At 40.8% G+C, this 12,924-nt stretch overlaps 1 protein-coding gene across 1 annotated transcript in view; it reads right to left on the reverse strand.

Moving 5' to 3' along the window:
• Positions 1-12,924, reverse strand: part of TDRD12 (tudor domain containing 12) — a gene marked incomplete at both ends in the record, with an annotated part of 80,042 nt that overhangs the window by 33,600 nt on the left and 33,518 nt on the right. Inside the window, 5 exons of the mRNA XM_082676935.1 lie at positions 981-1,088; positions 1,426-1,486; positions 2,886-2,966; positions 5,824-5,900; positions 7,675-7,772. Coding sequence (XP_082533061.1) covers positions 981-1,088; positions 1,426-1,486; positions 2,886-2,966; positions 5,824-5,900; positions 7,675-7,772 — 425 coding nt within the window. The remainder of the gene's footprint in view (positions 1-980; positions 1,089-1,425; positions 1,487-2,885; positions 2,967-5,823; positions 5,901-7,674; positions 7,773-12,924) is intronic.

A 12,924-nucleotide genomic window follows, 5' to 3' on the forward strand; every position in this document is an offset into this window, starting at 1 on the left:
GCCCTTTTTATCTGATTGTTCCCTTTGTTTTTAGTAGCACCCTATTATTGTTAAATCCAAGCAATATCTTCTCTTATCTCTGAGGATATCTATTTTCTAATGTTTTCTTCCACTCCTTACATTGTTTGTTTCTTTCAGAGTTTGTTTTGGTCTTTTTTTTTTTTTTCCCTAGGTTAAGGCTTTCTTCCAATGTCCAAGGATCCCTGATGTCTGCTCACATCGAGGACACTGAAAGCTGACTATATCCGCAGGCAGGGCAGAGCTCATCACCATGTGAGCGTCACATCACTGCAAGGAGACAGGCAGCGAGCATGCATTTTTACTGAGAGGATTCGAAAACAGCATCACCGCAAGGTCATTCTCTAGGTTTCTCCAAACAGAGCCTCCAATCTCGTTCCTGAGAAACTGGCTGAAGATGTTCAGGAAACAGGCAGGGAGTTCACTGCCCTCTCCGTGTCACTCCTTCCTCAGGTGGTCAGCCATCCTGGCTGCTTCTTTTCCATCTTCCAAAAGCCTGTAGAAATTTCTTGTCCAATAAAGGCTCCGCTCTCATTCTATTCATCCTTATAGTTTTTTTGTTTTTACTTTTTTTCAATATCAAGAGGGAAGCAGATAAAGATTTATGATCTAAACTGATGATCTAAGTGAAACCACAGGTCTATAACGCAATTCTGAAAAGAATACTAAGAAGTACATTCTAACTGCCCTGACTACTGGTGCCCCTTCTAAGCCCCTTTTCAGAGGCGCATTTAAAAACTTATTTCAGAAAAGCACTTAGGTTTCTCCACAAAAGAATTATTCACTTATAAGAAGTTAACCTCGACTTTAAGAATAAATGAGAAGTTAATAATAAAATCTTAAAAGAAAATTTCAAAAGCAAAGAAATTATATAAATGCAAACTTAAAACTGTTTTATTAAAAATCTTTCTATGTTAGGGCAGGTCAGTCCTCCTTCACAAGCCTGGTCTGAGCCCCGTCACCTTTTTCAGGTCTGCCGAGAGTGGCGCCGTGTTGATGGACAAGCAGGGCTCGACCCTGGTTCGCAGAACGACCAAGGGCAGCTGGGAGCCTGACTTCAGCTTCTGCAACTAAGAACACAGATGTCAGATGGCTCTGCCCTGTGGTGTTAGCACAGAATACCAAGAACTTTATGGAAATAAAGAAGATATAAGAGTTTGGTTTCCATGTAAAACCCTAAGTTTATATGCTTATAAAAACCCACCAAAATTACTAAAATAAAAGGAAGATTATCCATTACCCAAAAGAGCCATGTCTCTAAAGCAATAATTCATTAGATAATTTCTAAAAGGATATCTTCAGGTAAAGTCCTCCATGCAAGGAGTTTCTCTTCATATCTCAAATCTTGAGGGAGGAAGGGGAAGGATTTAAAGGTAAACAGTTTTCTCTTGCGGGTGTTTGCCATACCTGCTGCAGATCAGAGATTCCATCGGCTCTCAAATGATCAGGATTTAGAAACTGCAATAATCTGTAAAATAAAAGGATAATTTGAAGAAGAAAGGAGTGTTTATATTTCTTCAGTTGAGCTACTATTCTAATTCTTCGATAGAGGTAAAATGAACTCTGCCTCCCAAGGCATGGCTATGACATTCCTGCTTGTTCTGTTCTGCCTTGTCTATTGCTACGTAAGGGGCCATGGGGGTCTTGCCAGTCTCATGCTTGCCCCCTCTCCCTCCCCCACTGGGCCCTGCTCTGTGGACACAGCACTGCCAATCCCAGGACCACTTGCTCTGGACATGGAGAAAGACTGCATGATCACTAGGTCATCTCATGTTTCTTCTAAGAAACCCACTGCCTCCTTCCTTTTTTTGCTGTTCGATCTTTAATCACTTCAAGGTTCCCTGGAACCCACCACAGACTGATGGAATAACTGATGTCCTTTCACCAGTGGGTTCTAAGTAAAGGGCATGTAGCTAAAAGAAATGAGCTGCATGGATAACCAAGGTCTTTGGTTCCAAGGAAAATAACTTCTTGTAGCACCACAACTTTCAGGTATTAGGTGGAGGGATGCCTGGGTAAGAGGATGTCAACTCTGGTACATTAACAGCCACCCACAGATCCACGGGCTCCATGGCGGCCTTCAGAGCCCTCGGCCCTGGACACGGTGAGGACCTCCTGCTGGGCAAGGGGACATCACAGGGCCACAGAGTGGCCTCTGGGAAGTCGGGACACCAAAATGGCTGTAGGGTCAACACGCTCTCCCCAGTCATCTCAGGCCAGTTAGTGGAGGCAGTACAACCCACCCACTTCTGAACTGTCTCAAACACTTTGTCGCTCTGGTGGTTTGAGAGCAGCCACAGTTACTGGGAACGTAAGAGCGTTTTTAAGCTAGTAGGGTAAGAAATCATAAAAATTGGTAGGAAAATATTTTGTGGACTAAACAAGTATAAAATGAAGTGATCGCTCTATTGTTAACACCTTGTAAGTGAATACTTTGTGAATCTGGCAGGACAAAAAAACCCCCCAAAATCCTGAAGTTCTACACTGCAAATAATTAAACAGTTTCTCCAGCAGGTGGTAGATCTATTTAACGTCAGAAAACTGGGAAGAAAGCAAGCACCGACCCATATAAAATCAACAGCCCCAAAAGATCGACTATATATAATTTGTTTCATAAAACTGTTCACTTGACAAGAGAATCAGGAACAGGAGGTAGAGGATGACTATTTACAGTGGAACAAAGCTTTAAACAGAAAAATCTACTCTAGCAAATGGAAAAGAAAAAACGTGTGTGTGTATATATTTATTTACTTTATGGGAATGCAGGTTTGAAATTAATAATAAAATCATATTTTCAATTCTTCCTGCTTATACTGTTGTTTACAATTATTTCAATTAAAAATTTAGGCCAAGAAAAAAATCCGTACTTCACACAGACGTTCTTCTCATTGTATCCTTTCTTCTCAGCCAATCTAAGTGGTTTCTCATTTGACTTCCGACATAAAGCACTAGAAATCAAAAACTTTTATTAAAATTTCTGAACCCATTTATCCCCAACCTCAAAATACCATTATTTTCTGGGAGGAAATTTAAGAAGTTCCACTGGAATAAGCTGATCAACTTCAGTAAATTCTGTGAGAACTGAAACTGAGTCCTTTGGGTATGAAAACCATCTTGACAGTCCTGGGCTGCCAAGAGGGAGCAAGCCCACTACATCCTCTCTTCCTTACTGATTACAACTAGAAACTTGGGACGAAGTACGCAACTACAGCGGAGAGAAGTCAAAACGTGAAAAGCCACCAGAGCTATGGAGAGTTTCCTGGCTTTCCCTTGGTGTTGAGCTGAGGGCAGCCTGAGTTGCAGAATGGCGTAGAAGATGCAGACATCAAAAACCCTGAGAGAAACTCTCCACCGTCATCCCTTAGTATCTACAGGGGACTGGTTCCAGGAGCCCTGCGGATACCGAGATCCACGGATGCTCATATAAGATGGTGCAGTACAGTCAGCCCTCCGTACCCAAGGGACCTGTGTCAGTGCGGATGCAGGAGCTGTGAATAAGGAGGGCCGACTGTATTTCAAGCCAGAGAACAGAGAAGGGCCTTAAACCAGAGGATGTAAGGAATCCCGACTTCTCTCTTCCCTTCCTCTCTTGGCCCTGCCCCAAGGGCAGCTCTGATCACGGAGCTGCATGCTGCAGTGGTAACGGCAGTGCGGTCACTTAAAACCCTGAGAGAAAACTTCTCCCTCCCTCTAAGGAACCAGGAAATAGGGACCCAGTAGTCTAAAGACTGTACAAGGAAAACCCCCCTCATTTTTCCTCTCTTATTTCTGTTGCTATTTTATTACACAAGCAGCCCCAGTCACACAGAACTGCATGGTAGCTTCTCCACAAGAAACCATCTACCTGGTCAGAGGAACAGAGAGAGAGAGCATCTAGAAAATGGCGAATGTGAGGAAAATCCTGGGGAAAAAAAAAAGAGATAGAGAGCTGGGTGGCGGGGGGGGGGGGGAATCCCTTATTTCTTTTTATGGCCCCAAAAGAAGTCCCACACTCACCCCAAGTTGAGCATATTCAGAACAGACCCAAAGCAGTGTACCAAAGACTTAGAAACAGGGCCACAATCACCACCCACGGCAAGTGAGACAGAGTTTGAGGTCTGAACCTTAAGGAAGTGATGACCTCCTGCTAAAACAAACAACGAAAACAACAAAGTCAACATCCTCCAGAGGATTCTAAACCAGAGTCTCCTACCATAATATTCAAAATATCCAGGACGCAATCCAAAATTACTTGACATACAAAGAATCAGGAAAATCAGACACACTGTAGAGGGAGAAGATAATCGACAGGTGCCAACCCCAGCACAGCTCCGAAGTGTGAATTATCAAGCAGCTCTTATAGCCATGCTCCATAAGAAAAGGAAAGGGGAGCACTACTGAACGGCATGATAAGAACGCTCCTTTCTTCTCAGCAAAAAAAAATACAGATTAGAAAAAAATTAAATAAAAAATTTATTTAATTATAAAACATAATACATCAAATAAAAAATTCACTGGATGGGCTCAGTAGCAAAATGGAGATGACAGAAGAGTCAATTAAACATAGATCAGCAGAATTATTCATATGACAAACAGCAAGAAGAAAAGGTTGCAAAAATGAGCAGACCCTCAGGGACATTTGTCTCATAAGAGTCTCAAAAGGAGAGAAGAAAGAGATGAGTGCAGAGAAAATATTTGTAGAATAACAGCTGAATACTTACCCAATTTGATGAAAAGACAGAAACCTACAAATGAAGAACCCTAATGATCCCAGGCATAAGAAACGTGAGCAAAACTACACCAAGACATGTGATACAATAATTAAACTGTTCAAACCAGCAATAAAGAGAACATCTTAAAAGCAGAGGAAAAAGACATGCTGCACACAGAGGAACAAAGAAAAAAGACGATGGTAGATTTTGCACTGGCAACAATATGAGCAAGCAGATGGTGGGGCAACATCTTTAAAACACAGGGGAAAAGAAATTTAAACCTTGAATTCTATCCTTGCAAAGGTTTTGTTTTTTTTTTAAGTGAAGCTAAAATATTTTTTCAGACATACAAAAGCTGAAAGAATTCATCACCAGCAGACCCATAATACAAGAAATAGTAAAGGAGGTCCTTCAGGTAGAAGGAAAATGGTACCAGATGGAAATCTGCATCTACACAAAAACTGAAAAGCATGGATGGTAACTACGTGGGTAAATATATAATTTTTCTTATTATTTATTTAAATCCCTCTAAAAGAAAAATCACTGCTTAAATACAAATAATAATAGATTCCAGCATTTATAACAAATGTATAAATAAAATGTATGACAACACTAGCATAAAGTTCAGAAGGGGAGAAATGGAAGCTTCCCATCTTAAGATCTTACACTATATGTGAAATGTATAACATTACAATACATCCTTTCTGTGATCTCATTAGTATCACTGACATGGATCTTGATGAGGACAGATCCTTTGATGCTCATCTTCAAAAATATAACAGACCATTCTTTGCTTTCCACCAACTTGAACTGCCATCTGGCCCACATTTACGCATCCTTTACATCAAGACAGTGTCACTGGACCTGCCTTACAGACACAACTTTGTCTGATAAGGTAACAAGGAGACAAGAATCACTACCACTTTTTGGTCAACGGTGCTGCTAGCCAGTTGTCAAACATTTTAATTTTAAATTAATATATGTTTAATCGATATTTCCAAGGTCACTCCTTTTTTGAAATTGGATATTCTTCTATCATCAATCTTACAGAATGCTGTATAAAACAATATCATACTTAAGTCTCTAGTCAATTACACTGGTTTTCAAATCATACCTTGCTGCTGGTGTATCTGGATCGGCATACATGGTTGTGCCTCTTTTCATTGGCCAATACACTGAAGACTCAACACACTGTAAAAAAAATTTTTTCAGAAAGAATAATTATGCTAACATGATATACATTCTTGAGGAACCAAAATTCCATGGGAGTTATTCTCATAGACAACCATCCCAGATAACATTCAGGCAACACAGATATGAAGAGACCAAGAACTGGAGAGCTGGGTGATTATGCCACTGCTATAACCACTAGACTGAAATGTCCAAATAGCGGGCAGTTGCCTTTTCATATAATCAGTAGTTAAAATGTCCTGGAATTACTTTCACCTGTCTTTTCAAAAGACCTGGAGGGACAGGTTAGACTTGACCTTAACTATCAGAGTGTCCCATAATTCCAGATTTTTACACCCTTGTTAAAATGAGAATAAATACCCAATTTTGTAGAGTGGTCAGTAAGCCAAGAACAAGGATTTGAGTTTAAAAGTGTCTCCCACTTGGAAATTTTATTTATAAGCCATGATTACTAAATCTTTATAAATTTAAGTAATTTTTTTTGTGTGTGTGTGGCGATACACGGGCCTCTCACTGTTGTGGCCTCTCCCGTTGCGGAGCACAGGCTCCGGACGCGCAGGCTCAGCGGCCATGGCTCACGGGCCCAGCCGCTCCGCGGCATGTGGGATCTTCCCGGACCGGGGCACGAACCCACATCCCCTGCATCGGCAGGCGGACTCTCAACCACTGCGCCACCAGGGAAGCCCCAATTTAAGTAATTTTTAAGAAGTCTCTTCCGGACTCACATATTCCTTTTGGGAAACCCTTACTAGATAATACATGCGTCTGCTATGAAATACATAAAATACAAAATCATATACAGTGAAAATTAAGACTTCAAGAAAATTAAACCACCTAGGTTTTCTATGCCTACCTAGAGCTATCTCCTTATTTTCAACGTGGACTTCCAGAAATACTCAATGCATTTCAAGAGTATATAGTATATATAACATGGTTTTTTGTTTTTTGTGTTTTTTTTGCGGTATGTGGGCCTCTCACTGTTGTGGCCTCTCCTGTTGTGGAGCACAGGCTCCAGATGCGCAGGCTCAGCGGCCACGGCTCACGGGCCCAGCCGCTACGCGGCATGTGGGATCTTCCCAGACCGGGTCGCGAACCCATGTCCCCTGCATTGACAGGGGGACTCTCAACCACTGCGCCACCAGGGAAGTCCTGTAACATGTTTTTTAACATGAAGACTAAAGCATGCTTTTTCTTTTCACTTAGTAATATTTCTGGGAGTTAACAGTATACATTGCAGCTCATTAATTATTTCCAGTTCTCCTTCTGGTTAATCAGCAGGAATGTACTTTTATGACCCTTTGCAGTTACATGATCATATGACTTGCTTTAACCAATGATACATAATCAGAAGTGACATGTGTCACTTCTGGGTAGAAGGACTTTATAGCAGGTTCACAATTCTCTTTTCCCTTTATCCCCCGCCACTACGATTATGATGTTCTAGGTGATGAACCCAGGTCCTTGAGTAAGGATTATACGGAGCAGAGCATCCCCCCCAGCTTCAAGAACGCATATTGTATGACTGCAAAACAAAGTTTTTTTGTGTTAAGCTACTAAAGTTAAACAACAACAACAACAAAAAGAACAAGGACTTGACAAGGGAGGACCTGGAGTTACCCTGTTCTTTTGAAACAGAGCAAACATGTAAACTTATATTTTTTCATGAATGAAACTATCATAGCCATATTTTTGGTTCCTAGTAGATTTTAAAGGAGAATATTCTAAAATGAACATTATATGAACTTTGTATTTAATGAACATTTAAAAAGACCACCTTATTTACATCTTTTAAGGAGACGCACTGTTGTTTCTTTTCTGATTTTTTTTTGGGTGAATCTCGCAATGAATCCGTATTATACTTTATAGCTGTATCTGCAAAATACAAATAGTAATAAAAATTATCTTAGAAAGCGTTATTAATAAATAGAAAATAGGACAAAAAGGATTATACTAGGGCTTCCCTGGTGGCGCAGCGGTTAAGAATCCACCTGCCAATGCAGGGGACACGGGTTCGAGCCCTGATCCGGGAAGATCCCACATGCTGCGGAGCAACTAAGCCCATGCGCCACAACTACTGAGTCTGCGCTCCAGAGCCCACGAGCCACAACTCCTGAAGCCTGGGTGCATAGAGCCCATGCTCTGCAACGAGAAGCCACTGCAATGAGAAGCCCACTCACCGCAACCAGGAGTAGCCCCCGCTCACCACAACTAGAAAAAGCCCGCGCAGAACAACAAAGACCCAACAACACAGCACCCCCCCCCAAAAAAAAAAACTTAAAAAAAAAAAAAGGATTATACTAAAAAAAAGTACTATTGTAAAACCTTAATATATAAAATTGTTATGGAATAGGATTTTGTGTTATACTTTACTTGAGGGGATTAAATTTAAAAATCTTGTTTCAACCTTATTATTAAAAAATGTTTTATAAATTCCTTTAACGGCTAAAAATTAACCATAATTTATTTTCCCAACTTGGCAGAATCTATTTTGCAAAGGTCACAACATGACTCCCAACACATGTTATTCTTACAATGTGATTTTCACACTTCTGCCACAGAGAGATGGGCTCATACTCCTTTCCCGACTGCCTGGGTGGGCTTGTAAACATGGAAGGGGTGTTATGTGACTTCCAAAGCTAGATCACAAAAACGTCACATACTTATGACTTGCTCTCTTTGATGCTCACTTCTGAAGCCCAGCCGTCACATTGTGAGGAAGCCCAAGCAACCACGTGGAAAGGCCACTATATGTATTTCAGATGACAGCCCCAGCTGAGACAAAGCAGACTTCAGATCAAAGAATATTATCTGAGATTAAAGGGTCATTTAATAATGACGCAGATCAATTCATCAAGAGGACATAAAAGTTCTAAACTTTCACGTACCTAAGTAACAGCCTCGAAATACATGAAACAGAAACTGATAGAATTGAAAGGAGACAAAAATAAAACAATTGCAAAGTTGGAGATATCAACATCCGTCCTTCAGTACTTGATAGATGGGTTGACAAAAAAAAAATTAATAAAGACGGAGAAGACCTGAACGACACTATCAACCAACATGACGTAACTGACCTTTATGTAATGCTCTCCCCAACAATAGCAGAACATACATTCTTTTCAAGTACACACACAGCCTTTTCCAAGTGAGACCATATTCTGGGTCATAATGCACGTTTAATAAATTTTAAAAGATTCAAGTCAGGGCTTCCCTGGTGACACAGTGGTTGAGAGTCCACCTGCCGATGCAGGGGACACGGGTTTGTGCCCCGGTCTGGGAAGATCCCACATGCCGCGGAGCGGCTGGGCCCGTGATCCATGGCCGCTGAGCCTGCGCTCTGCAACAGGAGAGGCCACAACAATGAGAGGCCTGCGTACCACCAAAAAAAAAAAAAAAAAAAAAAAGATTCAAGTCATACAGGTATATAATACCCAAATGAGAATCTGGAACAACTTAAGGAGTCAATAAAGATAGATAATACAAGCAGGAAAAAGAAAAGCGATTAGAATCTCCATGAAGAAATAAATGCTGTAATCTTATATTTGATTATTGTTATTTGTTGTTATTGTTGTTATATGATAAGAGTTGTTATTTTTCAGTTGGATTACCTTTTTACTTATTGTTATGATGGAGTGGTGAATTCCAAACTCCCTTTGAAATCTTACATTTCAAAACTCAATTTAACTTCCAGTTTTGATTCCAGCATGTAAGGAGTTTGGAATTCACCACTCCATCATAACAATAAGTAAAAAGGTAATCCAACTGAAAAATAACAACTCTTATTAGATCTGACCTAAAAAATGAGGTTGCAGGGCAAACCTCTTCCCCCACAACTGGAGAGACAGACGCGCGGGAGACAGAGAATCGCAACTGATGTGAGCAGAAATCTCCACAGGAACCCGCACTGGAGCAGGAAAAATCTGAACTGTAATTGACCACTTCCTGGAGGCTCAGGGTGGGAAAGTAAGTTAACAATTCCAGGAGGCCCCCAGCACTTCTGTGAATCTTACCTACTGGAACTCTACCAGGTTCTCACAGTGAAGATCATATAAAAATCCCCTTGGGGCTGCCAGTAAGGGAGGGGAAAATTAACCAATTTGAAATATGTCAGCACATTCTGTTCTCAACAAGGCTGGGCCTCGGGAGAAACTAACCAGAGCCTAAACTACTGGGGCTTTACCAGAGATTAATCGCCTTGGGGGAGGGGAAATACCCCACTCTATCTATCTACCCCCTCCAGCCATCCTGTCCCCCCTAAAGCAGGAGAGGTGGAGGACTGAAAAGCACATGTGAAGGTCACAGCCCAGGGGCACAGGCTCCCAAAGATGGAGATCTAATCGTAGCATTATAGACCGCTTACCCTCCCTCTACATCTTACAACCCTATCTTTAAAGGCCTACTTTTCACCCAGTATATCATGTCTGGTTTTAAACAAAAAAATAAATTACAAGGCATACCGAAAAGCAAAACAGGTGACAGTTTGAAGACATAGGGCAAATCAGAACCAGAGTCAGACACAGCAGGGTTGCTGAAATTATTACACCAGAAATTTAGTACAACTATGATTAATATGCCAAGGGCTCTAAAGAAAAAGTAAACAATATGCAAGAACAGATGGGTAATATAAACAGAGACGTGGAAATTCTAAGAAGAATCAAGGAGAAACGCTAGAGATCAAAAACACTAACAGAAATGAAGAATGCCTTTGATGGGCTTATTAGTAGACTGGACTCATCTGTGGAAAGAATATTGAGCTTGAGGATATGCACATTAGAGAAGGAATAAATGAAGGCAAATTAAAAATTGTTTTTTGAAAACAGATGTAATAGATAAGTTTGTTCAAAATAATAGTGACACTGTATTTAATTACTTATGCATATACATATAGAAATATATAAATATACATAAATTACACACACGCCTATGTACACTTATGAATGCATGAAATGAATAACAACGATACAATGGACAGGAGGGAGGAATTAGGAATACTTTGTTATTATAAGGTACTACATTACCCGTAAAGAGGTACAGTGTTATTTGAAAGTGGACTTGGATTGGTTGTAAATGTATATTACAAAATCCAAGGCAACCATTCAGAAAAGTGAAAAAAGAAGTAAAACTGATATGCTAAAAAAGAAAACAGAATCACATAAAATGCTAAATTAAAGCTACAAATGACAAAAAGTGGAAGACAAGAACAAAAAACAAAGGCAATGAACAGAAAACAGTAACAAGTTTGGCAGATTTTAATCCAACTAAATCAATAATCACCTTAAACGGTATTGGTCTAAATATACCAAATAAAAGACAGAGATTGATATAAATCCTAGCAATGTTTTCTTAGGTCAGTCTCCCAAGGCAAAGGAAACAAAAGCAAAAGTAAACAAATGGGACCTAATTAAACTTACAAGCTTCTGCACAGCAAAGGAAACCATCAACAAAACAAAAGACAACCTACAGACTGGAGAAAATACTTGCAAACAACATGACTGATAAGGGCTTAATTTCAAAAATATACGAACAGCTCATACAATTCAACATCAAAAAACAAACATACCAATTAAAAACTGGGCAGGGCTTCCCTGGTGGTGCAGTGGTTGAGAGTCCACCTGCCGATGCAGGGGACACAGGTTCGTGCCCCGGTCCGGGAAGATCCCACATGCCACGGAGCGGCTGGGCCCGTGAGCCATGGCCGCTGAGCCTGCATGTCCGGAGCCTGTGCTCCGCAATGGGAGAGGCCACGACAGTGAGAGGCCCGCGTATCGCAAAAAAACAAAAACTAAAACAAAAAATGGGCAGAAGACCTAAAGAGACTTTTCTCCAAAGAAGACATACAGATGGCCAACAGACACATGAAAAGATACTCAACATCACTAATCATCAGAGAAATGCATATCAAAAGCACAATGAGGGACTTCCCTAGTGGTGCAGTGGTTAAGAATCCGCCTGCCAATGCAGGGCACACAGGTGTGATCCCTGGTCCGGGAAGATCCCACATGCCGTGGAGCAACTAAGCCCATGCGCCACAACTACTGAAGCCTGTGCACCTAGAGCCCATGCTCCGCAACAAGAGAAGCCACCTCAAAGAGAAGCCCATGCACCAGGACAAAGAGTAGCCCCTGCTTGAAACAACTAGAGAAAGCCCACGCATAGCAACAAAGACCCAACACAGCCAAAAAAAAAAAAAAAGCACAATGAGATATCACCTCACACCTGTCAGAATGGCCATCATTAAAAAGTCCAGAAACAATAAATGCTGGAGAGGGTGTGGAGAAAAGGGAATTCTCCTACACCGTTGGTGGGAATGTAAATTGGTACAACCACTATGGAGAACAGTATGGAGGTTCCTTAAAACACTAAAAACAGAGTTACCATATGATCCTGCAATCCTACCCTTGGGTGTGTATCTGGAGAAAACCCTAATTCGAAAAGATACATGCACCCCAATGTTCATAGCAGCATTATTTACAATAGCCAAGACATGGAAGCAACCTGAATGTCCACTGACAGATGAATGGATAAAGAAGATGGGCTACATATATACAATGGAATACTACTCAGCCATAAAAAAAATGAAGTAATGCCATTTGTAGCAACATGGATGGACCTAGAGATTATCATACTAAGTGAAGTCATGCAGAGAAAGACAAATATCATATATCACTTATATGTGGAATCTCAAATATGATAAATGAACTTATTTACAAGACAGAAACAGTCTGACAGACATAGAAAACAAACTTATTGTTACCAAAGGGGAAAGGGGGAGGGAGGGATAAATTAGGAGTTTGGGAGCAGCAGATATAAACTACTATATATAAAATAAACAGGGAACTCCCTGGAAGTCCAGTGGTTAGGACTCTGCTCTTCCACTGCAGGGGGTACGAGTTTGATCCCTGGTCAGGAAACTAAGGTCCTGCAAGCCTTGTGGCATGCCCCCCCCCAAAAAATAGATAAACAATGAGGTCCTACTGTATAGCACAATACAGTAGTCGACATTTCATTTTTGAATCTGTCTCCT

The sequence above is a fragment of the Grampus griseus genome (genome assembly GCF_964374135.1).
Source record: "Grampus griseus genome assembly, chromosome: 19".
Lineage (NCBI taxonomy): Eukaryota > Metazoa > Chordata > Mammalia > Artiodactyla > Delphinidae > Grampus > Grampus griseus.